Source organism: Aspergillus niger (assembly GCF_000002855.4).
Source record: "Aspergillus niger supercontig An08".
In the NCBI taxonomy this organism is placed as follows: Eukaryota; Fungi; Ascomycota; class Eurotiomycetes; order Eurotiales; family Aspergillaceae; genus Aspergillus; species Aspergillus niger.
Window position 1 is genome coordinate 2,109,350 of NT_166524.1, and position 27,511 is coordinate 2,136,860.

Sequence of the window (27,511 nt, forward strand, 5' to 3'; positions counted from 1 at the left end):
GGACATATTACGGATACAATGATGCTAGACATCTCCGATACATGAATGCGAATGAATTGAGACATTCAAGGTGTTGACAGTGGATCTCCCATGGTCTCTACTAGTAAAGGGTGAAACGTGGAGGCGAGGCTTTGGACTGCAGCTAAAAGGGCGACCGTCAGCACCAGCCTTGAACTAGTATCTTGTCTTGTTAAGTTGTTAGTAGTTGTTTGGCCTCGAGTCCAATGGCTGTGCAAGTTTAGCCCGTCTTGGGGGCCGCCCGGACCCAATGGCTCACTTTCTTAATTGAATCCCATCTCATCCTCCTGCATTGGCCTATCTCTCTCTGTCCCCTCTCTCTTCCTTCTTTTTTCCTCTTTCCCTTCCTTCTTCTCCTCCGTCTTACTCTCCCTCTCCCTCTCTCTCTCACTTCCCCCTTCTCTCTCTCCCATCATTTCTTTCCCTCACCCTTCTCCATGCCCCTCTTTCGCCGTAAGCACAAGCCGTCTGCTGCCGCGTCTGCATTCCGATCTGTCGAGCATCTGCCCGCTGCCCCTGGCGTCTACCCCGACGACGATCTCGACCGTCGTTTCTCCGTCTCCACCTCCCGCGAGCGACTCCCTCCATTGCCTGTCACTTCATCCACCACCAACACCACCACCACTGCCTCCCCGCCTTCTTCCACCGCTGTCAACACCATCACCAGCCACCACCACCACCACCACTGCTTCTGCTTCCACCTCCACCACTCCAGGTGCCTCTCCGCAACTCTACCAACACGACAATAATACCCAGGAATATTCCACCTCCTATCCCCTGCGTCGCTCCAAAAGTCAGCGTCATACCAGCCCGCGAGGCAACAACAGCAGCGACGACACGCCGGTACGGCCAGCGTCCCCTGCACCCATCCTCGATGCTGACCCTCTCAATCAGTCGTGGCCGCTGCCACCCGAGCCATTGCAACCCGTCGAGCCAGAACCTCGCAAATCCCGTCGCAGTCTCTTCTCGCTTCACTCGTCAGCAGCCGCGCGCGACCAGTCCGGAATACTGCAGCGCAGCCGGTCGGTCAAGAAAATCTCCACGGGTCGCCCATCCAAACAACAGCGACCGTTATCCATCGATACCACGTCCGAACGCCGCCCGGGAACCTCTTGGTCGAGAGAGCATGAATTAGACGCCCCGTGGCCCAAGGTTCCTCAAGCCCGTCGACCCCAACAACCGCAGCAGCAACAACAACAGCAAAAACCGCAGCAACAGCAGCCGCCGGCGCCAATTCTGGGTCAGGCACCTCAGCCACCACCCCAATCCCAAACTCCGACGCCGTCTCATACTCCTGCAGAATCTCCGGTTCAGCCCCCGCGGAACCAAGTTCAAGCACAACAGCAGCCACCGAGTCGATCACCCATGCCGCAGAACACAGGTCCGACGCCGACGCTCGACACCCGATCTCCTCGTTCACCGCATCCTTCCGTCCAACGCTCCAATACCGACAGCGGCCTGCTGGAACATCTTACTCGTCCGTCACCGGTGGAGCCGTCCCGACAGCCCGCTGACTTGGCCCCAACACCGCCCCAACTGGACCCCACGGTCGGCCCTCGACCTTCTTCCCGCCAATCCCTTGGGCCCCCTTCACCATTACGCCCACTCCCCGTTCATCAAGACACGGTTGCCAGTGGCATGCCCGATCGTCCCTCCGCGCCCCCAGGACAGTCTCCTGTCCCTGGGCATTCCCCTTATCCATCGGAAGCTGGCTTCCGGAACAATACTGCGTCGACGCCGGAGCAGGGCCGGAACACGCCCAGTTCGCGTGACAGCCGGCGTGATCGTGAGGATGCCGCTGAGATAGATGTGCGGGCCTTGGTCCAGAAGCATGACGAGCTTCGTAAGTAGCTGCAGCTGCCCTGGGATGAAACCATTGCTAATCAGATGCAGAGGCGAAATACTCCAAGGTCAAGCGTTACTATTTCGAAAAGGAAGCGCAGGTACAGCACCTTCAGAATACTGTAGCACACCAACGTATGGCCGTCTCCCGCACCGTCTTGGACGACAATGAGTATGCCAATCGGTTCGGTCGACTGGACGGTGCGATCAAAGATCTCGCCTTCTCTATCCGCAAGGACTGGGCAACACTGCCCTCCTGGCTGAACGGGTTCGTCAATGATGACGCGCACACCACGGGCACCAAGGAGATGACAGCAATCGGACGAGCGGTGGTGAGCCGGTGGCTAGTCGAGGAGCTGTTTGAGCGCTACTTTCACCCGGCCTTGGAGCCCACCTTCAGCCGCCAGCTGAAAAGCATCGAGATGAACCTGCGACGACAGCAGGCGCAGCCTTCCACAGAGGAAGACAAGGAGAATGCGATCGCGCGCATCTCCAACTGGCGGCGCACCACGCTGGACGGGCTCACGAACCTGCAGGGTCCGCAGGCGGACGAGTACCGGGCCCAGCTCATCGACCGACTGATCAACAGCCTGGTGGCGACGCTGGTAGCACACTTGCACGATCCGCCGCCGCCGGGGCTGGACAACGGGGCGCGCATGATCGTGGAGAACGCTGTGGGCATTGCAGAGAAGATTCCGCTGGAGTCACGCGACATTTGCGTCGAGTACATTCTCCCGGGGACAGTCGTCCAGGAGAGCACCATGAAGGTCGAGACGGGGCTGCCGCCACTGACCCATGTGCGGACAGAGTCGGGTGGCTCCGCCGAGCAGGAACGGGCAGAGGGCCCGGACGAGGCTGAGGGAGGCGACACTGGACCGCCGCAGCGGGAGCAACGCATGCGGTCGGTGTTCAGCTCGCTGATGGGACGGCGGCCAGGACCGTCCGCACCAGCCGGAGAGACACGAGAGGAGCGCGAGCGCGGACCGGGACGCATCCGGTTCGCCTCGTTTGTGACGGCAGAAGTGAGGGGGAGAGGACCAATGAATGTCTTGGTGAAGGCGCCTGTATATGTAGAATGAAGCCGATGGTGCCCTCCAGATAAGGACTGCTACATACAGAAGTTACGATAGAGGAATATCAAAGGACATGATATGATATGAGATGATGAAATTCACATGATACATTATTAGTACATTACCCCATCCATCCCATCCCATCCACATCAATATTAATCTAGTGATCTATGCCAGCATATACAGCATATCCAGAGCGAAAAAAAAAATCAAGCTAATGCACGCAAGCATGCACACACACACACACCACCATCATCTGTGTCCAGCACATACCACATAATACACCAGGTACTACTCAGTATAAAATCCACAACTATCATAAACACCCAAACCACCACCTCCTCTTCCTCTCCACCTCGTCATTATCCTTAGGGATAGATTCCAAATAGACAACCACCCCCAACACCTCCAACAAAAACCTCTCGCGATACGCCACCGCCCGACACACATTCCCATCCAGATACTCGTTCATCTTCCGCAGGAAAATGTCGCTGTCGTGACGCGCGAGAGTCAGGAAGTCGTCGGCTGTGAGGGAGATTTCCATGCCCTTCTCCTCTTCTTCATTGATAGTTTCCTCGTTAGGCTTTTCGTTATTGTTATTCCCCTCAGGGGAGGTTGTTAATGAGTCCAGATCAAGTAAATCCTCCACGCCCCTTTCTAGGGTTTTATCGTGATCAATCCAGACGCAGAACCCCTCGAACATGCCATTCCGGGTAAGGAAAGACATGACGGACGATGGGTTCTGGCGGTTGAGGATGTGTCGGGGTAACTGTATCCCACTGTCTTTGGTGGATGATGCAAGCATGCGATGGAGATGTGTCGCACTGCTGAGGTCGAGGAGGAGGTCGGTTTTTTCATTCCCTCCACTCCCCCCATTCCCATTGGTAGTAGGGGTAGCTGTACCACCACCACCAGCACCTCGCCTTCCTGCACCCGCAGTTGACAACAACGAAGCAGAAGTACTCGAAGACAACAAAGGCCGATCATACCCGACCCTGACCCTCCAGAACCAGTTACACGCGATCAAACTCACAATGCACGGCACCAACACCACATACCCGTACCACATCGTCGCCGTAACCATGCTCGCTGCGCCGGCCACAAGCCCGTTGATCCCATTAACGAGCGCATGGAATTGCAAGCTGCGGAAGCGGAGCTTCAGGGGGTCTTTGTACATTTTCACTTCTGCTTCCAGGTCTGTATCTGTGGTGGTGATGGTGGTGACTTCCGTCACATGGTTGTTTACCTCCCTTGTTGTGGTGTTTGTATCGGTGATATTAAGGCAAACACCCCAGCAAACCTGAAACCTGCCTACCAAATATCCCGACCAGATCGCATTGACGAGCCCAAATACTGCTGCTAATCCATTGCCTATATACCCGCTCAGCAAGTTACTCGCGACGTAGACGTGGTGGTTCGCTCCGAAGATCGCCATGATGGTGCCCGTGCCGACGAGGAGCGCGCCGAATCCCATCAGCGCGTCCATGAGGATGCGGTCGACGATTTCGGTGCCGAGTTCGCGGAAGTTGACGCTTAGTCTACTCCGTAGGAGGATTTCGGCTTGCGTATTAGTGTTTGTGTTTTGTGTTGTTGTTGTGGTTGTGGTTGTGGTGGTAACGGAATCAAGTAACTCGCGCAGGTACCGACGTTCTTTCAGGAGTAGCTGCACGTTCGTGTAACTCAGGTAGAAGTCTCGAGCAGCAACTAAGGTTATGAGGAGAGCGATTGGTCCACCGATAGCCATAAACACCATCGCGTATTTCGGGACGGGGATCTGGTTCCATACATTGGCGGCAAAGTCGGCTGCGTTGGCGAGCTCGAGGAAGCCGACGCCGGCGAGGAGGGAGTTGCGGAAGAGAGGTTGGTGAGATAATTGGAAACGAGTGTGGTGTTGTTTTTGTCGGGAGGTGCATTTGCGGAAGGGATTGAGGGTGGTGAGCTTGGTGGACGGCTTTCGGGAGGCGCGGGTGTAGGTTACATTATTCGTAGGAATGATATGGGTGGAGGTGGTTGTGCTGGGGGTGGAGGCGGAGGTGATGGTGAGGTCGCTCGACTCGCGGAGGAGCTTAGGGATGGGGGACGACATGGTGGTGTGGGAATTGGACCACCATGGGGGAGGGACATGGGGTGAGGAGGGAAGAAGAGAGAGAGGAAGAGAGAAAAGAAGGGGGAAATGGGAAACGGGGGTTGGGGGGGAGGGAGCAGATGGGTTATTTGGCCGGATTGGGCCTGGGAATGGGGTGGGGCCCGCCCTGTAGGGCTGAGCCGATCATCCGTGGTTGGCCTTATTTTTGGGGTTACGTGGCCTGCTATTAGCAGCTGCAGATTGCGTCCTCAATGGGAAAGAGATAAATGGTTCACCGCTGATGATGTGAACGTATGTTCATGTGGGTCTATCCTATGCTATTTTATACACTTTCTATACATGTCATATTTATAAAAACTTTGCTTCCCGCACCATCGACGCCTGGAAATATCCCGGAATCACTTCGTACTCTTCCACCGCCTCGAACCCATACTTCTCATACAGGGGTCGTCCCGCAGGCGTGGAAGCCAAGAAAGTCGGCACGCCTTTCTCGTCTGCCCGGTCTAATCCCCAACGCAGTAATCTTGATCCGATGCCCCGGCCGTTGAACTGGGGGTGAGTGCCCAGCATGTCGAGGTCTGAGCGGTCAGCATGGCACAGACAGATAATGATACTAGAAGGACAACTCACAGAAATACCCCTCCTTTCTCCCTCCCATGACCCTCTTCTTCTCACTATCCATCAAATTAAAGAACCGCTCACAGAGATCGGCATCCGAGCTTGGGGGCCAAACAGTCTTGGTCTGACTTTTCTCACCATCCAGAGGTATTCCTTCTGATGGGACAGGATACCACCATTTAGCAAACGCAGCAACAGCCCCCTCCTCACCCGCAGTAACTTTCAAGAACGCAGTGCTGGGATCCGCAGCAGCCCGTGCCTGTTCAATATCACGTCTAAACTGGTCTACCCACCAGCTACGCACATCGTCAGTGATGGGAAACATGCGTCGACTGAACGGATCAGAGAAAGCATGCAGGAAGACGTCCGCGATGGCGGGGCTGTCACTAGGTGCCGCGGGGAGAATGTGCAAGTCATATTTGTGAGGCTTCTGGTGTGCCCGTGCGGGGGTTGGCTTGGGTTGTGAGGGGGTGCTGATTAGGCGGGTTTGCAGCTGGGGCCGAATGCATGTTTTGGGCATGGTGGGGAGACGCAGTCGATGCATGATGAAGATAATGAATGATATCGGCTATGATCGGGTGCACTAATAACGGGCTAGTGACTAGGAAAGATTGGAATAAATAATTGAGAATTTCTTTTTTTGACTCATTTTGTTCCTGTGAAAAAATTGCCAGTTTTTGCTGGTATCACGTGGTTCCGATGGAATCATTCCGAGATCGTTCCGAGGTGAGTGTGTGGAGATGTAGTTTTGATCGGGTCGTGTGTGGGACATCGTGTTATGGATGGAATTGGCATAAGGAATGGGTGAAGATTTGAAGGTGACCATAACAATATGATGAGGTAGCTAATTAGGTATAAGCTGTGCTAGCTCGTTCTACTAGGCAATAGTCGTAAGACTAGTAGAATCATGGAGTAGGACGAGCTTACTGTGCACAGGCAGTAATCCTTAGCTAATGATTGTAGTAATACACTATCTCGCACTCATAATTATGTAGTAAAACATTTTTATTACTCATCAATCTCTGACACTCAGCCACCACAGTATACAGATGCCTGGCAACCCGCGGATTCCGAGCTGCATATAGGGCTGACCAACAAGCCTTTGGTCCGCAAGGCGAGACCCCTAAGCTTTTGGATTAGCCCGCCGGGCCAATCACAGCCCCGAATACACCTGTCGCCCCACAATGGCTGTACCCTGGATGCCACAAATAGGGTCCAGACGAAACAATCATGCAGCACACCAGGCAGCCATATTCCAGGGAATAGACAGTTCTTCACGATGATTGTGTTTTGAAGGAGACGGGATACTAAAAGAAAGAGAGTGACGAAAGGCGAAAGATTGGTACCAACCACTCAAGCCCATTGTCGTCAATGGCGATTCCCTCTCGATGAAACCTTTATTCTTAAGTACTAGCCATCTAGGCTTCCTCATAACGGCGATGTCCGTGTAATTTACTGTCGCTGGCCCCACAAGGCAGGGTTCGCGCCGATCAACAGCTTCGGGCAGTTCAGCGCCTCGCTCACACGCTGTGCCCAATGGCAGTGCTGACGGCAGCCTAGAGAGTTTCTCCTCTTTGTCCGGTTTCTCCTATATGTCTCGAGTCCAAGTGCACTTCATCTGCTTGCACTCTCTCCTGTTCCTACTCTCTTCTATATGTACTTGTATTCTACATCTATTGAGCATATCAATCCTACATACTTCATATGAATACTCCGACATGACTTCATCCAGCCCCCGCAAGCAAAAGAAATCCCAGCAGTCCAACATCAAGGTGCTGCTGGCCGACACCATCGGACAATCGCTGTACGAGCGTCTCCTGCAAGCCCGACTCGACTGTCCCGTCACCCACTGGGCACCTGTGCACCATCCTCTCGCTCCTCAGCCCTCATCTATCATCAACTGTAACCTCAGCATCAACAGCAGCAGCACCATCACCTCGTCCCCATCAACCTCCACCTCCGACTTCAAAAGCATCCCCTCCAGCCGCACCAGCCATGACTCTTTCCACAAACCCTCTTCACCCATCCACCCACCCCTCCCCTCCAACCGCATCATAACCCTCGCCGGACCCATCACCACCTCCCTCCCCATCCTCACCACCATCACCCACCTAGCCGCCAAACACAGCCAAGTCTCACACATGTCCCTCCTCGACCCGAGCTACACCATCTTTCTCAACACCACCCACACCGCGGCGCTCTGTTTCAAAGTCGTGCACCAAACGGCCATCATAGCCGGCGACCCCATCAGCTCTGAAGAGAACATCCCATCTCTCCTCTCCGAATTCAAAACCTACCGCAAAGCTCACCTCCTCGGCATGGCCTTCCTAGGCGCCAGCCCGCGTCTCACACACTACGCCGAAACCCAGACATCAACCGGCAGCAAATCCACCAACAACTGGACAATGCTCCACTTCGGGACCTCACGCGTCCTCAACCCCACCACCAACGCCCTCCTCAACGAATCAACCGGAAAGCGTCTCCTCCTGCAGAACAAACAACTCCTAAACCCAAATAAAGGCGGCATAACCCTAGACATATACATCCCTGGCAGCAATACCACATTGGAAAATGAATTACAGGATATCTACACAACCTGGCGCACCACCCGCAACACATCCACCACCCCCCAAGCCTTCATCACCGAATACACCTCCCCGTTCTCGTCGACCCTCCTCCCCTCCCTCATGACATACATCTACGCTAAGGATAAAGACGGCGTGCCACTCGCCTTCGCAGCCCTACGCTACTGCGGCGCTAACAACGGATACCATATTGATCCGTGCGTTGCGCTGCCGACAGCTCCCAAGGGTTTGACAGACCTGTTGATGTTTGCTGCGATGGCGCTGTGTCGGCATGCCGGGGTGTCGTATCTGAGTGTGGGGTTCGAGCCGTTGGAGGAGCTGGGTGAGGTGAGGGGGTTGAGGGGCCCGTTGGAGCATCTTGCTAGAGGGGCGTATCGGTTTGCGTTCAAGCGGTTGCCGTCCATTCAGGGAAAGAAAGCGTATCATGATAAGTGGAGGACGGAGGAGGGGTTGGAGGAGAGGTTGTTTTTGGTCTTGACCGGGGCCGGGGGCGGGTTGGGGGTCGTGGCGGTGACGCATGTTGCGAATGTGAAGATCAGGAGGGTGGTTTGGGGGTGATTCTACTTTGCCCATTTGGGAGGGGAGAAAAAGAGAAGGGGTGTAAGTAAGTATGTTTTAGGGTTATTTTGTTTTTTCGTGGTGTACATTCTGGATGATGGGTGGATGGTGGGTGTATGATATGGTTTGGTTCGTATATTACGGAGGTTTATGGCATATTAGTGTTAATTGAGCATATATATTCAATTCTGGATTCGGTACAGCGAAAAATCACTACCAGAGGCCCTGCTACTTACTATCTAATATGGGACATGCCAGGGGTCCAAGTTGCGACAGGGCCAGAAATTAGTGCGTTCGGTTCAGAGAAATCCTGACATCGGATGAGCTTTATCACATGCAAATATACTCAGTATCAGGCCGAGCTTCTCTGGGTCCGTACCGGCTTTTCTGAACTAAATCAGTTATTATATCTATATTTTCAGGATATCTGTAGGGATTCAAGTTATTAGGATATTTAGGGTATCAGGGGTATTAAAGATTTCTGTTTCATCTTTAAAAACAATTTTTAAATCACGTGTAAGGTTAAGAATAACTCATGAAAATAAGCTCTGAGCCCTTCGCAATACCAAATTCCTGTCATAGCTTCCTTGTCCTAAGATGCGCATGCCCCGCCCTAAATCATTCTGATTTTCCTAAACCCCCAACTATCGAAATGACTAAAGTATGAGTCTACCTAGCAATTGACATTAGTGCTCTCAAGCACCTCGACGACACGAAGCTCTTTCCCGACACCAACTTTCTCCACGACCAATGGATCATAGATTCAGTCAGTTTAGATCATTCGACTGGAATGTCCCTCGCAGCATCAATTGCTGCAGCCACCATATTCGATCGCGCTTCCCCGCTGGCAATATACTTCACCAGCGCCCAGAAAAACTTCAACGCCTGGCCGCTATCCTCCGGGAGTTTCAGATCAAAATGAATGGATCTTCGAATCCATAGAAGATTGTCGCCAACAGCGATCTCCGCAGGCTCGGCTGTCTCGATATATCCAATATACTCAGGCGAAAAATATGCCGCGCTGATATAGAATAGTGTTCCGTGCATGCAGACCACAAAGGCCTCCTGGTCGCTATGTTTTATGAGAACAGGCCTAGATCGCTGAGCGCCCACACTCTTAATCATTTCGCCTACCTGGTGGGCAAAAACTGTTGGGTTGAATTTCTCCGGTTCTCCAGAACTTCGCTTAATTCCCCCAGCATGTCGCGATTTACACTGCGGTAGACAGTAAGCAGATGAAGATTGCAAATCCGCGACTTGCATAATGAAACCGCCGGGAGGGGGAATGGGTTAGTTTCTCTACCTCGAAACTTGCTACCGGCATCTTTGAGCTTCGATCTGATCCCGAAACGCTACCTGGGAAATTTACTCCCACAGATCCATCATTCACAGCGACATATGTGGTCCCTGCCATTCTCCATCTGAATTCGATGTTGTTAGGGATCCTAGATGACGCTGTTAGCATCAAGTTTCGAGTCATTGTATATACTATTTTTATACTACGTGTACGAGTAGTACTACTCACCGATGGACACGGTTAAAGGTTCGAGGAAACAAGTATGTATCATTTCCCATATACGACATGACAGCTTTTGTGAAGGATTTGAGCGCCTGAACACTTGCACTTTCGCGGCTGTCCTCATCACTGGACGTGGAGAGATCTGAATGGATGGAATCTCCGCTGACAATCCTTTGGTGCGCGCGAGCGATGGTTGCTTCTGAAGTATCGGTGGTGATAAGCCCCGCTAGGTCAAAGAAGAATGCCAGGAACGGGTTCCCCTCATATCTTGCTGAGATGAAGGTCTTGAGATCGTCAATAGATGCAGCCTGGATTGATCGGCGCATATATGCAAATTCTGGGCAGTCGAATTGATGGTAAGATTGTTAGAGTGGGTGATGAGCACACTATAGGTGACTGTGGCTGATGTACTGAACTGAATGATCATTCCCTGGGAAGAATTTCGCTGAGACGATCCGCCTTGGTGGAAGATTGAGCAGTGGAATCGCTCGGACGGCGTTGACTTCCTTGATGTCCCAGTTAGAGCCAGATGTGCCGTGGGAGCTCGGGGTGCTAGTAGTAGTCCTGGTCTGTTGATGGACTTGGAGGTCATATATGTGACCAGCTGTCTGGATATATTGCTGAACACGCGGTTCTTGTCGTTCTGCGTCCGTTGGGGTGAACGGAGCTAGAGTGTCTTCCATACTACTATGGAGAGAGGGGGTGATTGGTGGTGGAAATATGATGAGCTGAATCGATTTCGAAAATGATAGATTGTACTATGTATATCAACTTAAAAGTGATAGAAAGCCTTGGTGGGCTCGCCGTATCGCGGGACAAGAACATGGCCTAAGTAGCCACCTACCCTAGTGTGTGGGTTTCACAAAGCTCTGGGTCTATTCACTTATAAAAGCAGGCAGGTATCCCAAATTGTAGCGAACAACGGAGTGCCATGATGCAACGACGTTACCATGTTTGACAGCACAGTCAGTGTACTGACTTGGTTATAGCACTGGCTCTGGCGGTGGTTAGGCCAAACCAGGCTACCATGTATTACCATGCCAGCTTCATATATGATGATACGTATACTAGTAGTATACTTGAGTTGTGCCATTGAGGGCAGGGGCTTAGTAGTGCGCGTCAAAGCTGCGAATCCTAGCTCTGGAATATATACTAAAAACAAATGAGAAAACTGATTGAGTAGATGGTCCTGCCAACCAAGATGACAGGACGATGAGGCTCTCTTATAGACCTAGACACTTACTACTTAAAGCGGTACTTGGTCCTTGGGGATGCCCCCAAATGAGCCTCCAGCAGGTCGGAAGTTTCCACCACATATGGACCTGGTGGAACTCGACCGCCTTGTGCATTCCCAGCTCGTTCTTCAAGTGGGGTTCAAGCCTGATGCACAGATGATCAAGATGATTATGCACTGCAGACAGATGCAGCATGGCAGTGAATGGCATATAACAGATTGATATTGATAATATATGATTACAATAATAATGGGTCCTCATGGCTGTGATCCACAGCTTATGCCAATAAAACGCGACCAGTCATTCTACTACCAATTAACTCGTGGTAGCCCCATGGTTATCTAAATTACTTGAATAAGATTTTATCACTGCATTTCCATCTCAGACTTCAGCTAAAGGAGCCTGAATCGATGAAATTGGCCCGTAGGTTTGGCATATTGACTCTGTGGAGGACTCTTGTTCAATCATTCCCGCTATGAGCCTGATAATTGTGGCTTCTGTGTCTTGTGGAGTTGGTGAACAAAGAGAGAAGAGAAGAAGACTCCCGATAGGATTTGTTTTTCTTATACCTTCTCCCTGATATATTCACTACAATGACATAAGACCAATATTTTTCACCTGCCAAGCCCTGACTGTGAATGATACCACTATGGGAGTGAAAGTCGAGACAAAAGCTTGCTGGTGGTCGTTACTAATTACGATTCTCCATGAGATTGCAGACAATAACCGTATTATTACTCGCTCACTAATAAACAATTTGGATCATCCCCACAACACACCCACTTCAGGACATCTAGTCATCCACATCCCTGGGATCATGCTCCCTCCAAAACTGCTCATACTCCTCTTCCGTCTGCCCCGGCACCGGCTGATAAAACGTCAACGGCGCCAGCGGAATGCCCAGATGCTCCATCTTCTCGATCTTCTTCCTCGTCGTCTCATGCTTCTTGTTCACACTGTAGACGCTAATCCGATGCGCCGACGACGTAACATGCAGTCCCCAATTCCACGCCGCCCGGACATTCAACGGCTGCGTGTTCAACGAATTGTCCCAACACCGACACACAATCTCAATCCACCCCTCGACATCACACGGCAACTCCATCTCCCACGTCCGCCACGTCCACCTCCCCTTCTTCGACAACTTCTCCTGCGGCACCGCATACCAACTGAACCCGCCATCGGCAGACAGTTCGACTCGTTCCGGCCACCGTCCACCCCCGGAATACGCCCATCCCTTGCACCGGATCTTCCCGTCATGGACGATCACCTGCTTCGTCCAGGGAGACATGATCGCCGAGCTGACCGGCATTTCCTGGATCTGGATCCCGTCCGTGGGACGCTGGTTATATTTTCCAATCTGCTGGTTGAAGTAGAGATACTCCCTGCTTTGCACGGGTGCCCGGGATGGGTTCTCAATCGCCTTGATCCGGTACAGCCACTTGACGCTGCGCGCACCGATATATCCCAGCACCACGACCCGCAACGGATACCCATGGATCTTGGGCAATGGCTCGCCGTTCATCTCCCAGGCAAGAATCACCTCGTTGGCCTTAACCTTTGACCACGGCACACTCACCACGTAATTCATCGCCTCCAGATCCTTGATATACGTCTCCGCGCCGTACAACTCCAGATGCTTCGCGGGGGCAATCAATCCCCCGCAATCCTTAATCACCTTCTTCAGACTGATCCCCACGTATTTCGCCGTCCCAATTGCCCCCTCTGCCCACGGCGCCTGCGGCACTTCATCACCTTGTCCTCCATACAGGGCGATCTGCTCGATTCGCCGTGTTCCCGAACACTGCATCGTCACGAGTTTCTCCATCCGCGGGAACCGCGTCTCATCTTGCAGATCGTCCAAGGTATAGCTCTTCGGATGCTTGACGAGTCCGTCTAGCGTCAGACTCCACTTATCTTTCTCGATGAGCGGGATACCCCCGTGGTTGCGCACAAAGTGCAGCGGATTCGGCGTGACCACCTTCGAAGTAACCAGCCGCTTCGGCGGCTCCCCGTTATACGGGAACTGGAGGAGATGCAGCATATCGGGGTGTTTCTCCCGGAGAACAGTGCGCCAGCTATCATCCGCCACGGAGGCAAGTTCACCCCCCAATGCAGCATGCCATTGCTTGAAGTCCTCGCCGGTTAGGACGGGGTTGGTGTCGGGGATAGGACCGAACATGTAATCCGGACAGGGGGAGAAGGTCTGCGAGGTGAGGATGCGGTGGGCTTTGGCCTTTTTGTCGGGATACTTTTCCCATTCGACATATCTGGAAACCAAAATATCAATCAGTAATTCATCCCAACATAGTAATAGTGCATCTTCAAAAGAGAAAGGGGATAATCATACCCCTTCCACCCCTCCTTCTCCCTCTTAAACAACTCATTCCGATCCCCTACAGCCTCGATGGCCTCCTCATCTTTATACAGCTGCGTCGGCTTCGGCGGGTAAATATGCACCGTGTCCAGGCCGGATTGATCGAGGATAGGCAGTTTATGACCTGCCATACCCTGCTCGATCTTCCATTCGTCGGGACGGTTCGTGGTGTCCATTTGGGCGGTGAGGGTGGTCATGTTGGTGGTTTGAGTGGTCATGACCGGAAACCTTTTTCTGAGATGCTGGATATGAAAAAGTAGATAGATAGATGGGGTAGATGATGGTTTTTATATATGTGCTTGATGAGCAATAGCTAAGATAGCAGATAGTAGAGATAATTGTAGTAACAGGAGGGAAAAAGAAACGCCGGAAGCAGAAAAGAGGGGAAAGGGGGAATGTATGTATGTATTTTTACTAGGTTGAGTGTGTGCGTGGTGGAATGTTGGAACGGGTGACTTCATGACTATCATAACTACGTACCACTAAATCGAATTGAAACTAGAGTACTATGTTATCTGCGGTCTTTATGAGCCGAGGAATCGCCGGACCTGTCGGTTGAGAGGGGTGGGGTGGGATTTCTGACTGGGTTGAGTCAGATCGGCATAATTTCTTGTTTGCAAGGTACTTTGTGTAGAATGGAATTAGATGTAGAAGGGTGGTGGAGGGACTTGTGTATACTTGTTTCATGGGGGGAAGATGTAGGGAGGGGAGTGTAGGGCTGGGGTAGCTGTGGGTGGGGTGTACATTATCATCAGGGTGGATCTCGGATTTGGTTTAGTTATCTGTTACTCCTCCGCAGTTAGTATGGTACACTAGTTCAGTGAGGTTGGTAAGTGGCTATGGAATGGGACATGATTGGTGAATGCGCGGTCTAGATGCGGGAATTGGGTTTGATGAGGTGGCTGTTGTTCCGATGCATCCGGACATTGTGTTGATCATAGCAGTTTGGAGTATTATTGGGGGCAAATCGGTAGATAAGGGGGTAATGCTGTATTGCGTATTGCTGTTCCATTGTCAATTGGTGTCAGATCGGTGTCAGATTGTGAATGTGATATGTCTTGAATTTCAACATTGAGATAATTGCTGAAGCTAAAGGTAGTTAGTTGTATCTGATACAAAATCCGATGCAGATCAAAGAAAGATCAATTAAGAAGAGAGAGATGTGCGTATCAACATGTGATAATACCATTCAACCTGTAACATACTGAAGCTGACCTGTCACAATCGATATGCAGCGAATTCCTCCCGACGGTTGGATTGGCCATTGCCATGCACAGGAATGCTCCTTGGCATGTTTTCTCCGAAAGTAAACAGTAGCACCTAGACGATGACAGCTGGCATGCATTCTTAGACCATTTTACTGACATAACACTATAACAAACATTTTATACCCCCCCCAACACACAACACAGTACAGCACATCTACGTATCTATTTGCTACTCTCCCTCTTCTTCACCACCTCCTCTGTAGCCTTCTTCACTCCCTCTCCCAATCCTGGATCCACTCTTGAAAACAGCTCTGCATTCATTAGCACCCATCACCATTACCCCAAGCAACTTGAAGAAAGGGATATACAGGAAGGGATAAGTTCACCATAAACCCGCTCCCGCAACGGCCCACTCCAAACCTGTCCCAAATGCACCGCCACATTCCCAAAGAACCGTTCCTGATGTCCCTCCTCCTTCCCAATCACCTTCCACAATCCCCTCGCCTGCACGAAATCATCCTCATACAGCCCATACTGAAAGTTACTCACCTGGCCCACCCACTTCTCATGCTCCGTGAGGGTGCTGACAGCCTGCGGCGCCTGTCCTTTCACATCTTGGTAAAATTTGATCGGTTTCAAAGATGACCCGACGTAGTTGGGATCAGCGCCGTAGTTGTCGGAGAAGTTCATCTGTCCGTCGCGCTGGTAAGGACAGTACACTTGGGTCTTGGCCGCGTTGGTGGGGAGTTGTTGGTAGTTTGTGCCGACGCGGTAGCGGGCTGCGTCGGGGTAGGAGAACATTCTTGCTTGGAGCACTATTTTTTATTAGCATGGTGTTAGAGGGAGAGTGTGGGGGGAGGTACTTGGGTCTGCGGATGGAGCAACGCCTGGAACAAGGTTCGACGGAGAGAAGGCGGCTTGTTCAATGTCGGTGAAGTAGTTGCGGGGCTTGACACAACAATCAGCAAGAGATTCTCGATCGATAGAATACGTATGGGATAGACATACATTCCGATTCAACTTCATCGTCCCGATCTGCCGCAGCGGAAAATCACTATGCGGCCACACCTTGGTCATATCGAAGATATTCCACCGGTAGTTCTCAGCCTGCTCCGGCGACATGACCTGCACGTAAACATTCCAGGTAGGATAGTCCTTCCGCTCGATAGCTTCGAAAAGATCTTGGATAAGGAAGTCGGGGTTTTCACCAGCCAAGCGGACGGATTCTTCTTTGGTCAGGTTTTTGACGCCTTGGGTGGTCTTGATGTGGAATTTGACGTATTTGAAAGAGCCATCCTGAACAGTTATTACTTGGTATGTTGTGTATGTTGATATGGACTTACTTTGAGAGTAAATTTGTAGGTATGCCCGCTGTAAGCATTGATATGTCTCAGAGACGCGGGCGTGCCTCGATCACTGAATAGATGGAGGAGCTGGTGGAAGCCTTCTGGGTTTCCGGCGTGGAAGCTAACTAGTTAATTAAGACCTACTTCAATACTCTGTGCATACGTACTCCCAAAACTATCAATTGAGAAGTTAGTACCCAATCATCAAACCAAATAGGAGGATAGAATACCATATTCGGATCGGGCAAATGCGACTGCGGATTCCGCTTATGAGACCGATTAAGCGACGGGAACTTGAGAGGATCCCGAATGAAAAAGACAGGCTATCACCACATTAGCTTTACCCTCACTTCACATCCCTATACCAATGAGAGGGTATTACCGTATTATTAAACACCCAGTCCAAATTTCCCTCATCCGTATAAAGCTTCATAGCCCAGCCATGCACATCGCGCAGAGTATCGGCCGACCCAGCCTCTGGACCAACCGTCGAGATGCGCAGCAGCAACTGGGTAGTTTTGCCGATCTCGCTGAGAAAGCTGGCGGAGGTGATGTCGGAGCAGTCGTGGGTACAGGTGAATTCACCGTATGCGCTGTGATAGCTATCAGTAGGGTTGTTGTTGGGGATGGGAAGGGGGGAAAGTACCCGGCTGCTTTGGCGTGGACTACACTGTTGATTTATATCAGTATATACGATCGAGGACTGATGATAGGAGGGTAGTGGGGAATTACCGCTCTGGAATCCGCTCACGAGCAAAGTGAGATAGAGTCTCAATGAGCTGGGTATCCTGCATTAGAAGCAGGCCCCCGTTGCCGCTGCGCAACTGCACCGAGGATGCGTTGCTGGCGTAGGGGCAGCCTGGATCATTAGTGGATTCTTCACTATCTATTCAATTATAAGGACATACCTTCTGCGAGGGTATAGTAGCGTTGATCCATGATATTTCACTAGAATTAATTCACGAAATCGATAGAATTGCAATCTGTTCACTGCACTACACAATTGACTTCCATCCTAGGAAATCATGTTTATACTTATACCCCTAAAAGTCAATTACATCACATCCCACCCCAATCCTTAATCCTACCAAACCTTACCACTATCACCACCACCATCATCACCAAATCAACTCTCTCCTTTTACCACTCACCCAATTAATAATGATCTTACTTCACCACAACCTTAACCCCCATCCCTCCCCTCACCTCCCCACCTTTCACAACAACCCCCAAAACCCCCCACCAGCCTCTCCTCACGCCCCGAAACGCGTCCCTCAATCCGGGCCTCACTTTATCCAGTCCCGGTCCAGGCTCTCTCACCTCTGTAATCATAACCACTGCCCCGTTGCCACCATCCTGATCCCCGAAATGTATCTCCGTACCTGGAGGTAGATTCCCCAACTCGATGCCCTCGGTCGTCACATTCTCGCCGACTCCGCCGGGGGTGAGGGGCTGCTTTCCCTTGAAGGAGGTAGAGGAGATGTGACGGAGGGATTCGATGGGGAGGAGATGGATTTGGCGGAGGTTGCTGGCTGTAGAAGATGGTGTGGTGGACGTAGTGTGTTGGGTGGTTTTGCCCGCGTGGCAGTCACCGCTGACGCCGTGGTTGGGAAGGAGAGTTATGGAGGGGACGGGGGTTTTGGAGATGCTGTGTGTGGGGGATTTGGAGACGGAGAGGACGCGGGGTCCTGTGGGTGCCCCTGTCAGGGTCGTGGTGGTTGTTGTGGTGGTTGTGGTGGACATTTTGGATTTGGATGGGATAGGATGGTTGATGGGGTGTTTTTTTGCTATGTTTCGTATAGACTGAGTGATGAGGTGGAGAGGAGATGTGAAGTTATGTACTCTGGGATAGATGGCGGGGTTACCCCTCCTGCCAGCTCAGCGACAGGGATCATCTGACAATTAGTATCTGCTGGACAGAAGCTTGGCTGTTACTGGAATGGTTATGGGTCATTATCGGATCGGTATATCTGCACAATTGACAATATCATTGTATCTTCAACTTCCCAGGCAAGACATTCACAGTTTCATATCAAGCACGCAGCTCTGTTGTACCGATGACCCCAGCCAAATCCCGATCCCATCTCCCTCGAATACAATCCTCCAAATCCACCTCCCTCACCAACAATCCATCATCATCCAACGATACTCCTCCCCTTGAACCCGCCAGAATCTCTCCAAACGGACCCACTATCCACGCCGCCCCTCCACATCCACTCTCACCCGACGGCCCTTCCCTCCCCCGCCCACCAGCTTGAACATGCCTCTGCTCCACTCTCCCCGGACTCATCTCCCCTTCCCTATCCTCATCCACATCGGCATTCGACTGTCCAGGCCACACAATCTCATGTGGTCCCTCAGCCGTCACAGATTTCCGTGGTCCCATAGCAGCACCACCATTCGCATGCCGAATCTCCGGCCAGACAATCTCATGTGGTCCTTCAGCTGTAACAGACAGAGACCGTTTCTTCGCGCTCGGGGAAAATTGCCAGCTCCCGCTACCACTGGGGATATGAGTAGGAGAACCAAGTTGGTGTGGATGCGCAGGTTGAGGTGTAGCAGGATGAGAAGTAGTGTAACTCCCCAGAACAAATACCCTCCCTTCCACAGCTACCGTGCGCAGTAAACTCTCCCATAGACCGGTTTCGTCTCCACTGCTATCGCTATCACTACCATCCAGGTAGGAGACGCCACCGAGGGAGATGTAGACTTGGACACCGGCTGCATACAGTTCCTGCCGGATAAGCGGATGGTAGTTCTCCTCGCATAAGCCGACCCCAATCTTTACCTCGAGCCCACTTTTGCATTTGACTGTAATGGGAGATGTATGTGGTTGTCCGGGGGAGAGGTACGTTTTTGCTAAGCCGGTCTATATCATGAACACCATACCATTAGCATACCCTATCATCCACATAAAGAAAGGGAAGAAAGGTGGAAAGGGAAGACATACCAAAGCAAAACACCTCCTCTTCTCCACCAACCCATCACCAGGATGAATATACACCACCGTATGATACAGATTCCCACACGCGCGTTCAAGCAATCCCACAATCAGGAAAAGTTTGGTTTCCTGAGCGAGATGTTCCAGTGTCTCTCTGGTCTTGTGTTTCTTGTCGCCATGACACAAGGGATCACTTCCCGGGTCGGATAGATCGTGAGCGCAGTTGAACAATTTCAGGTACTGATCTCTCGGACTCTTATTCCTCGCTGTTGCTGCTGCTGGGGCCGCGTAAGATGGAATGACAAGGAGATGAGCGCCCTTGGCAGCTGCGGAGTGCGCGAGCTGGGTGATTTGGGATGGGGAGGTGGAGGTTATGGTTGGGTGGGCGATGGCGAGGGTAAGTCTTTTAGGGGGCATAATAACTAGTTATCAGATTAGATTATGATTATGATTATTATGAGGAGGATAAGAATAATCATGTTGCTGTGGTGAGAATGGTGTGGTGGTGGTGATGATGATGACGAAGTTGGAGTGTGCGGAGAAGTTACAGAGCTAGGAACCATGGTTACATGTGACGTAGTGCACTCTTGGTTCAGTCACGGACTAATATCGGTATTGCGTACATACATTGATTCAATGTCTTATGATACATAAGCTCAACGCTAGACGCAAGAAATAGCTGCAATGCAAGCCCATGCGCCTCGCTATGACTCCAATTTTAATACCCAAAGAAGAACCGTGATGGAGCATCACGGATAAACTCGCAAACAGATCAAACGTTCATCCCTTTTGCCGTCGCAGCCTGCTGCAGCACCCGCGGCCACCGAGAGATCAATTCCACATCGTCCAGTGCGCCCTTGCCCTGGTTGCGCACGTACTGTGTGCTGGGGTCCACCCGCGGCTCATAGTCCCAGATCGACGGAGTGCCCTGGATCAGGGCAGAGTACACGAGACGTCGACGCCGCTGCGACCGCAGCACGTCCTCGCGGATCTTCTCCAGATCCCACCGCGCGTGCACCTCCTCAGTAAAGTATGCCAACAGCTGGGCCGGCTCACGGCTCTCCGGGAGCGCATACGCCGACTTGCCTGGGCTAGGCGTGCGCGGGGGAGTGGGGAATGGGAACGACGATGCGCGCTGCATCGGTGAGCCCCGAGGCGAATCGCCTGGCGTGGGCAGCGGCGCAGGGTTCAGCTGTGTGACAGCCACGGGCTTGGGTGCCTCGAGCGACGGCTTCTCCGTCAGCCCCGCTACCAGATTGACCCGCTCTTGTGGGTCGGCCTCCAAGTCGAACAACATGGGTGGGTCAATCAACGAGTACACGAACTTGTAGCGGCCGCGCCGGATCATCACCGTTGGCGATTGTGTGCCTTCTGCCATGTACTCGCCCAACACCGTGTTGGTTTTGACGCCGTCCTCGCCGGTCAGGTAGGGCATCAGCGACACGCCGTCCAGCGGCAGCTCGCGAACCAGCGGTGCCCCCACCATCTCTGCGAATGTCGGCAGCAGGTCCATGGTCGACACGTTCTCCTTCACCCGCTTGGGTGCGAATCGCTTTGGCGCATGCACAATGAACGGCACACGCGACGAGTTCTCGTACCAGACCATCTTGTACCAGAGACCACGCTCACCAAGCATGTCACCGTGGTCGCCGGTGAAGACGATGATGGTGTCGTCGCGGACTCCGCAGTCGTCGAGCACCTTGAGCAGCTTGCCCACGTTGGTGTCGACGTACGTGCAGGCAGCGTAGTAAGCGCGACGGGCCGCCTTGATACGCTCCTCGGGCATCTCCTTGCCCCAGAGGTCAATGCACTTGAGTACGCGCTGCGAGTGCGGATCCTGCTGGTCGTGCGGGATGGCCGCCTGCTTAGGCAGCGGAATGTCGACATCCTCATACAGGTCCCAGAACTCCTTAGTCATGGCATAAGGGTCGTGGGGATGAGTCATGGACACGGTCAGACAGAACGGCTGGTCGTTGCGCTGGCGCACATGGTTGTAGAGGTACTGGGTCGACTTGTAGATGACCTCCTCATCAAAGTCCAGTTGGTTAGTGCGCACCACGGGACCCGCCTCCATGACGGAAGACATGTTGTGGTACCAGTCGGGACGGATTTCCTTTTTCGGTCAGCATTTCGCCATTCCCCAAACACGAACGGCGGGGGTGAATAAACTTACCGGCTCATCCCAATTCACTGACCAGCCATAATCACCCGGATAGATGTCGCTGGTCAGCCGCTGCTCGTATCCGTGCAGCTGATCCGGGCCGCAGAAGTGCATTTTACCGGCCAAAGCGGTATGATAGCCTTCACGGCGCAAATAATGGGCGTATGTGGGGGTGTCTGCGGGCAGATCGGATGCGTTGTCGTAGGCGCCAATCTTGGAGGGCAATTGACCGGTCACCATGACGAACCGCGACGGCGCGCAAAGCGGCGAGTTGCAGTAGGCGGAGTCGAAGACAACACCTTCCTGCGCCAACTTGTTCAAGTTGGGAGTTTTGATGGGAGAGTCCTTGTCGTGGAAAGCCAACAAGGGGGCCGCCATCTGGTCGGCCATGATATAGAGGATGTTAGGCTTCTTCTCAGCCATGATGGTGGTGGGGGACACTCTCTGTCCGGGGGAAGGATGCACTCGATCAGGACAGAAGGGAAGTCAAAAAGGATGACGCGTGACGTCGACACCAGGAATACCAACGGTGTCAAGAGTGTAACGGGAAGGTAAAAAAAAGGAGGGAGATTACGGAGGAGTATGGGGATGAGAGTGTCAATGAAGAAAGAGAGCGGACGACAAAGAAGAGGGCAGCCGGGTTAAGAGAAGGATATAAGTAAGTCAGTCAGGCGGAGCGAAGGGTTGGTGGAGACGGAAGGCTGTAGACGAGCAAAAAATTGACCAACCATCCATGGGTGGGCAATGAAAACCGGGAGGGAAAAGGGCGACAGCCGCGCTACCGGGGCGTGTCGCACCAGATCTCCATGTCACCGCAACAATGGAACCATCAGCGGGGACGATGGTGTGATTGCGGAAGGTTCCATGGTTGGTGACGCAGGGAGGGTGATCTCACAGCCACGGGGACAGGATCTTCAGGAGAGCCGATGTGTGGATTTCTTTGGTGCTGGTGTATCTGGTTGTTGAGATGCAATTCTCCTGACCACAACGTCCCGAAAATTGTGACTCTCTTTTGGAAGTCTTGGCTACATGCTGCATGGTATCTTTTCTGTGACTAGACTAGTCTCCTTTGTACTGCCTTAGTTTCCGTTAGCATTATCTACTATCCATCTATCTGCTGCTGCCCCCGGCAGTTTTCAAGCCAGAGTGGAGATCGGCAGAACCGCCTGATAACCGCCCGGGGCTCGCCAGTCACAGGCCAGAAAGGGCCACCGCCAATCTCTCGGATAGGCAACGGATTCCTCGAGGCGTTGCCACGCGAGCCAATCGCGGTGGCGCGGCACTCGGATGGCGACACTAGATTGGTGCTTAGTCTGATCAATGGTGTCGCTGAACTTATCTTATTAGCGAGTTTATACCGGTTACTATTCATCTACACCTCCATTTTTCCTTGAATTCCCCTCCTGCCTGTTTTGTTTAAGATAGACAATCAACGCACCGCTTCATTTTTCGAATGAACTTCCCCGGTCTGCTAGCCGAGCATCCCGCTACCCACTAGTCCCCTTTCAAATCACCCACTCTTGGCCCCTTGGCAAGAGGCTCATTGCTGATTGGTCGCGCCATTTCCACCCCCGGCCGGATCCGACAGGGGTTCGAGGCTGCTGACTAACGGGGATGCGTCAGCAGCGTCGCCACGATGTCTGATTGGGTGTGGGATTGAGCACGCGATACATTGGGGGTTCCAAAGAACAGGCGGGTTTCACTACAGCCAGCCGGACATGCGATCTGTCCTCAGGCGGGATGGAACACAGACTGGCTGTTTGTGACTGATTGATACCAGATAAAAAACATCACCGTACAGTACATGTCATACAGCAAATAGGTAATGTAGACTTCATCCCCCAGCTTTTACCAACATCACCTGCCATCACAATCTGTTCGATTCAATGCCAGTGATAGACTACTACCTCAACCGGACACAGACAACATCCCCAAGATATAGACCACATTACTAAGACAAGTAACTTCCACGGAGTCTTTCTCCAACACACCAATCACCAACCACAATGAATTCTCTCCCCTTGCCACCACCCAATTCCAGAATTCTTCGCCAGTACCATTCAGTCATTCCCAGATAGGCGGACAACGGCGGGACACATTGAAACCAGAAATGGAAAAGTCACCACTGCAAAAAGAAGAAGGGTAAAAAAGAAATCACCTGCCCAAGATTTCCCCGATCCACGGTCCCCCCAAGCTCGAAAGAACCCACAAATCCAAGGACTCACTATACTTTTGTGAATAGAGCCAGAAATTCTAATTCAATGTCCCATGACTATACTTCATCCACAACACTGAAAGTAAAATCAAATCAACTAGTAGCAGTCACACAAGACACCCTAGCCCTTACACAATGCCAACCCCCCATGTCCTACCCACATTCCACCCATCTCATCTCACATATCATTTTACATCCCGCATTACGACCAACATATACATACACAATAACAAAGCAAAACAAGTAAGATAAGAAATCATAAAGATAAACAGATAAATTAAACTCGGAGTTGCCGTCGGAAATAGGATTAGTGTCCAACTTATCCGTCACATCACCAATATTCCGGGGCGATGGCATCATCGCCCATCCCGCGTGGAAAGTTACGTATACGTCTAGAAGATCATCCCACCGGCCAACAATTCTAGAACATATTGATCGATACGTAGGAAATGAACTATGTAAACTATCTATTTTTAAGCAATCGACTTACGTAGACTAAATGTTAGCTGCGTGATCGTTGAACAGCCGCTAAGGGATAGTTATTCCATTTCTGGTATAATATTGGGTTAGGAATCATAGCTTGGGCTACTATTATCAATGAACTACTTAAGCTTCCCCGCATTTCGGGGGGTCCGTGGGTCGAATCATTAATTCTAACGACAAAGTAAAAACTAAGTGACTAAACTAATTGATGGATAGTTAATCTTATTCTCGATGATCGTTGGCATGGTAAGCAAGTTAGTGACTGACTGACTTGCTGCCTAAATTTTGAATCTTGGATTGATGATGTATACATGTACCACAGATTTCTAACGCAGTGAGTTCAATCAGGCAAGTAATAGGATTTTCTATTGGAGGTGGTCAAGTAAGTTGCAAGTAAGTATGGAATTCGAACCGTTCTAAGTCCACTACTGGTTTGGTTGTGGTAGAGTTTTCCACTTGTGTGCTTGTTGCACATAGTTGGAATTCCACCTGCTTGGCACATCCGCCCATGTTGGTCTCAAAGATGGGACTGGTCGGGGACCGCTTGGCGAATGTTCTCTGGATGCGCGCGGTCAGGTGCCCAGTCGTCCCTTGCGGAAAAGGGCTTGGCGAGTCGAACGTGGGTTTTTACTTATCTAATGTTCGGAGTGTCTTGGACGGACTACATTTTGGGGCTGGCTGGGTTCGCCACTTGAGTTGAAACAAGTCAACGGCTATGATTTCGCTAATGACAGATGTACTCTTCTTATATATACCAACACAGCAGGGCCACAGGCCACAACTGCCAAAGGCCCGCGACATCCACTTTTTGGTTTCTATCAAAGAAAGGACTGGACTGCCGACGGTTGGAAATGGCGGACCAGTCTCATGTAGGACAGAGGTGCTTGGTAAATGACACCACGTGACTGCAATCTGGTCGAGGCGCCATGGATTCGTCTGCTGCGGCCATTGATTTGGGTCGATCAATCAACTTTGACGGAACTGCTTCGGTTAGCATCGGCCTAGGTACAACAGAGCAATCAACTCACCTGTAGATCCGCCGGACGAACATGTACGCCGTCAAAAATCCAACCGTGCCCGTCAGGAGACCATACACGGCGCATGCCAGGAAGCTGTAGCTGAAGAACAGCAGACTCGACACGAACCCAGTGATGTGCAGGTGGAAGATGAAGTACCACACGCAGTAGCCAAACACCCAGAACGCACTGCTGCTACCCGTGAGGAAGCTCTGCCACCACCAGTGGTAGTTCTCCGCGCAGAGTTGGCTGTATGTCGCGATGACCGTCACTTCGCTGACCGTTACCATCAGGATCGACGACACGGCGCTCAAAAAGCCAAACACATAGTAGTATCCGCTCTTGTCCTGCCACAGGTTCTTGAACACAAACAGAAGCTCAATGAACAGCACCGCAAATGGACCCAGGCCGGTCAAGAGCGTCCCGCTGATGCTGTGCAAATACCATGGCTGTGGCGGGATCTGACGCGCAATTGAGGTCGTCTTGGTCGGGTGCTCCCAAGGCGCGGTGCGCACGTATCCGTACCAGCTACCGGCATAGACCAACGGCACTTGGACGAGCAGCCAAAGAGCCAGAAGACTCACCAGCGTGCCAAAAGGAATGGCAGTGCTAGAAGCCTGCGCCCACACGAAGAGGTTGAGAATGAAGATGAGACTGAAAGCGAGTCCAGGGAAAAACAACGCAGTCTGAATCTGTCAGCCAGAGTCCACCTACACCATTTGAATGACTTACTATGAGAGTGTTCTTGCGCCAATATGTACCGCCAAAGGTCTTGTAAAGCCTCCCCGAAAAGTAACCCGAGAAAAGACCAGCGAAGACGAACAGGCCCATACCAACGCTGACGAAACCGCCACGGAAACTCGGGTTCAGAACACCCAGGCAGCTGAGTAGCAGAAGCCCCGACACCATAAAGAGCAGCTGCATACCGGAGCCGACAAGGGGCGCAAGCAGTCCACTGTACTGGGGCACACGGAACACATCACCATGAAGGAGTTTCCACCCGCTCACGTCATCAAGACCCTCGTCGTCGGATGAAACGTCCGCATCCCGTTCGACATCTACTCCTTGCTCCAAAAGTCCATCGCCCTTTCTCTCGGGCTTAGCTTTCCGGACCTTAAGTTTTCCATCCTCCATAGCCCCATCTCCACGACCCTTGATGTCTCCTTGAACCGTGCGACTCCAAATAACATACACGGCGACACCAAGAACACCAGCGATGGTCAGTGAGTTGAGGATAGCAAGCCAATGAGTCGTAGAGCCCTCATCCTGGTTGCTGAAGTAGAGGTCCCACCGGTTCCACCAGTCGACTCCGTTTTCCTCCTTGAAGTAGACGGAGTAGGTGTAGGGGATCTTCAAAGTGGCACCGTCATCAATGTCGCCATCGTCCTCAGGGATGTACGACGATCCAGGGTACATTTCGCGCAGTTTGGAGGTATCCGGGGGGATGTACAGCTCCAGTCCCTCGTGGGTCTCGTGAACATGTTGGGGACAGCCGCCCTCCAGATGATCGGCGGCGCGAATGCTCTTCGGGTAGATCTCGAATCCAACAATAACCTTTCCGCCCTCGGGTGCCGACCGCCAGCGGATGACAATGGTGAAGTGATTGTTGATGTAGTAACGCGGCTTGCCGTCAATGGGCGAGAATTCCTGGAATCCCAGCTTGAAGCCAGTGGCATAATATTTGCGACTACGGTCAACGGTCACAAAGCTTGTCGCGCCAGGCAGATTGTCGGCAATCCATTCCGCTACATAACCTTCATGGATGAGTTGACGACCCCATTTGACATCCTTACGCCCGACCTCCTGTGTGCAGAGCGCTTGGCATTCGACGTTTTTGCCCATCTGAAGTTCGAAATCCGAGGTCATGATGCGATCGCCGCGGAGGATCTCTCCCAGATTCAGAGAAACGCTTTGTCCGGAACCAAAGGGGGAACCACCATGCGATCTTCCGCTAGGAGGACAGACGAAAGGCAGGTCGAAGTAGGCATACTGGAGTTGTGTGTTGTCGGAGAAGATCTTATTCACAAGGAGGGGAATATGCTCATCGTCGTTATAGCGCTTGACCGAGTAGCCTGGCAGTAGCATTCATGCGTAAGCGTCAAGATTCCTACGGGCATCGTCGCAGCGTAGACCACCTACCAGGAACGTAGAACGCATAGGCATAAGACACAAAGAGAAGCCATAGCGTCCACTGATGGGGACGCCAAATTTGAGACAACGCCATGATTAG

The 27,511-nt window shown here is 52.0% G+C and overlaps 14 protein-coding genes across 14 annotated transcripts; 3 read left to right on the forward strand and 11 right to left on the reverse strand.

Annotated features, from left to right (window-relative positions):
- Window positions 1–41: 41 nt before the first annotated feature.
- Window positions 42–2,939, forward strand: An08g08850 (uncharacterized protein; the record flags this gene model as incomplete). The annotated part of the gene is made up of 3 exons (XM_059749265.1): window positions 42–70; window positions 477–1,861; window positions 1,912–2,939. The coding sequence occupies 3 exons, from the start codon at window positions 42–44 to the stop codon at window positions 2,937–2,939; spliced, it is 2,442 nt and encodes an 813-aa protein (XP_059606174.1).
- Window positions 2,940–3,249: 310 nt separating this feature from the next.
- On the reverse strand, window positions 3,250–5,019 carry An08g08860 (uncharacterized protein; the record flags this gene model as incomplete). The annotated part of the gene is made up of 2 exons (XM_059749266.1): window positions 3,250–3,934; window positions 3,992–5,019. 2 exons carry the CDS (start codon window positions 5,017–5,019, stop codon window positions 3,250–3,252), a joined length of 1,713 nt encoding a protein of 570 aa, XP_059606175.1.
- A 348-nt stretch (window positions 5,020–5,367) lies between these two features.
- On the reverse strand, window positions 5,368–6,157 carry An08g08870 (uncharacterized protein; the record flags this gene model as incomplete). The annotated part of the gene is made up of 2 exons (XM_001392961.1): window positions 5,368–5,597; window positions 5,650–6,157. The coding sequence occupies 2 exons, from the start codon at window positions 6,155–6,157 to the stop codon at window positions 5,368–5,370; spliced, it is 738 nt and encodes a 245-aa protein (XP_001392998.1).
- Window positions 6,158–6,666: 509 nt separating this feature from the next.
- On the reverse strand, window positions 6,667–7,069 carry An08g08880 (hypothetical protein; the record flags this gene model as incomplete). The annotated part of the gene is made up of 2 exons (XM_059749267.1): window positions 6,667–6,944; window positions 6,988–7,069. The coding sequence occupies 2 exons, from the start codon at window positions 7,067–7,069 to the stop codon at window positions 6,667–6,669; spliced, it is 360 nt and encodes a 119-aa protein (XP_059606176.1).
- A 286-nt stretch (window positions 7,070–7,355) lies between these two features.
- Window positions 7,356–8,780, forward strand: An08g08890 (uncharacterized protein; the record flags this gene model as incomplete). Its single annotated transcript, XM_001392963.3, has 1 exon — window positions 7,356–8,780. One exon carries the CDS (start codon window positions 7,356–7,358, stop codon window positions 8,778–8,780), a length of 1,425 nt encoding a protein of 474 aa, XP_001393000.1.
- Window positions 8,781–9,557: 777 nt separating this feature from the next.
- Window positions 9,558–10,625, reverse strand: An08g08900 (uncharacterized protein; the record flags this gene model as incomplete). Its single annotated transcript, XM_059749268.1, has 3 exons — window positions 9,558–9,995; window positions 10,084–10,225; window positions 10,306–10,625. 3 exons carry the CDS (start codon window positions 10,623–10,625, stop codon window positions 9,558–9,560), a joined length of 900 nt encoding a protein of 299 aa, XP_059606177.1.
- Window positions 10,626–12,327: 1,702 nt separating this feature from the next.
- Window positions 12,328–14,108, reverse strand: An08g08910 (uncharacterized protein; the record flags this gene model as incomplete). The annotated part of the gene is made up of 2 exons (XM_001392965.3): window positions 12,328–13,804; window positions 13,885–14,108. 2 exons carry the CDS (start codon window positions 14,106–14,108, stop codon window positions 12,328–12,330), a joined length of 1,701 nt encoding a protein of 566 aa, XP_001393002.3.
- Window positions 14,109–14,976: 868 nt separating this feature from the next.
- An08g08920 (uncharacterized protein) lies at window positions 14,977–17,404 on the reverse strand (the record flags this gene model as incomplete). The annotated part of the gene is made up of 13 exons (XM_059749270.1): window positions 14,977–15,000; window positions 15,117–15,282; window positions 15,460–15,623; window positions 15,669–15,934; window positions 15,983–16,067; window positions 16,128–16,415; window positions 16,463–16,590; window positions 16,633–16,640; window positions 16,676–16,788; window positions 16,848–17,058; window positions 17,112–17,135; window positions 17,198–17,324; window positions 17,374–17,404. 13 exons carry the CDS (start codon window positions 17,402–17,404, stop codon window positions 14,977–14,979), a joined length of 1,635 nt encoding a protein of 544 aa, XP_059606178.1.
- Window positions 17,405–17,632: 228 nt separating this feature from the next.
- On the reverse strand, window positions 17,633–18,208 carry An08g08930 (uncharacterized protein; the record flags this gene model as incomplete). The annotated part of the gene is made up of 1 exon (XM_001392967.1): window positions 17,633–18,208. One exon carries the CDS (start codon window positions 18,206–18,208, stop codon window positions 17,633–17,635), a length of 576 nt encoding a protein of 191 aa, XP_001393004.1.
- A 289-nt stretch (window positions 18,209–18,497) lies between these two features.
- On the reverse strand, window positions 18,498–19,823 carry An08g08940 (uncharacterized protein; the record flags this gene model as incomplete). The annotated part of the gene is made up of 2 exons (XM_001392968.1): window positions 18,498–19,334; window positions 19,416–19,823. The coding sequence occupies 2 exons, from the start codon at window positions 19,821–19,823 to the stop codon at window positions 18,498–18,500; spliced, it is 1,245 nt and encodes a 414-aa protein (XP_001393005.1).
- A 355-nt stretch (window positions 19,824–20,178) lies between these two features.
- On the reverse strand, window positions 20,179–21,990 carry An08g08950 (uncharacterized protein; the record flags this gene model as incomplete). The annotated part of the gene is made up of 3 exons (XM_059749271.1): window positions 20,179–20,466; window positions 20,659–21,519; window positions 21,580–21,990. 3 exons carry the CDS (start codon window positions 21,988–21,990, stop codon window positions 20,179–20,181), a joined length of 1,560 nt encoding a protein of 519 aa, XP_059606179.1.
- A 321-nt stretch (window positions 21,991–22,311) lies between these two features.
- On the forward strand, window positions 22,312–23,333 carry An08g08960 (uncharacterized protein; the record flags this gene model as incomplete). Its single annotated transcript, XM_059749272.1, has 3 exons — window positions 22,312–22,525; window positions 22,765–22,927; window positions 23,156–23,333. 3 exons carry the CDS (start codon window positions 22,312–22,314, stop codon window positions 23,331–23,333), a joined length of 555 nt encoding a protein of 184 aa, XP_059606180.1.
- A 1,272-nt stretch (window positions 23,334–24,605) lies between these two features.
- On the reverse strand, window positions 24,606–24,775 carry An08g08970 (hypothetical protein; the record flags this gene model as incomplete). Its single annotated transcript, XM_059749273.1, has 2 exons — window positions 24,606–24,630; window positions 24,678–24,775. 2 exons carry the CDS (start codon window positions 24,773–24,775, stop codon window positions 24,606–24,608), a joined length of 123 nt encoding a protein of 40 aa, XP_059606181.1.
- Window positions 24,776–25,227: 452 nt separating this feature from the next.
- An08g08980 (uncharacterized protein) lies at window positions 25,228–27,505 on the reverse strand (the record flags this gene model as incomplete). The annotated part of the gene is made up of 5 exons (XM_059749274.1): window positions 25,228–25,246; window positions 25,294–25,967; window positions 26,014–26,339; window positions 26,433–27,353; window positions 27,421–27,505. The coding sequence occupies 5 exons, from the start codon at window positions 27,503–27,505 to the stop codon at window positions 25,228–25,230; spliced, it is 2,025 nt and encodes a 674-aa protein (XP_059606182.1).
- Window positions 27,506–27,511: the final 6 nt, after the last annotated feature.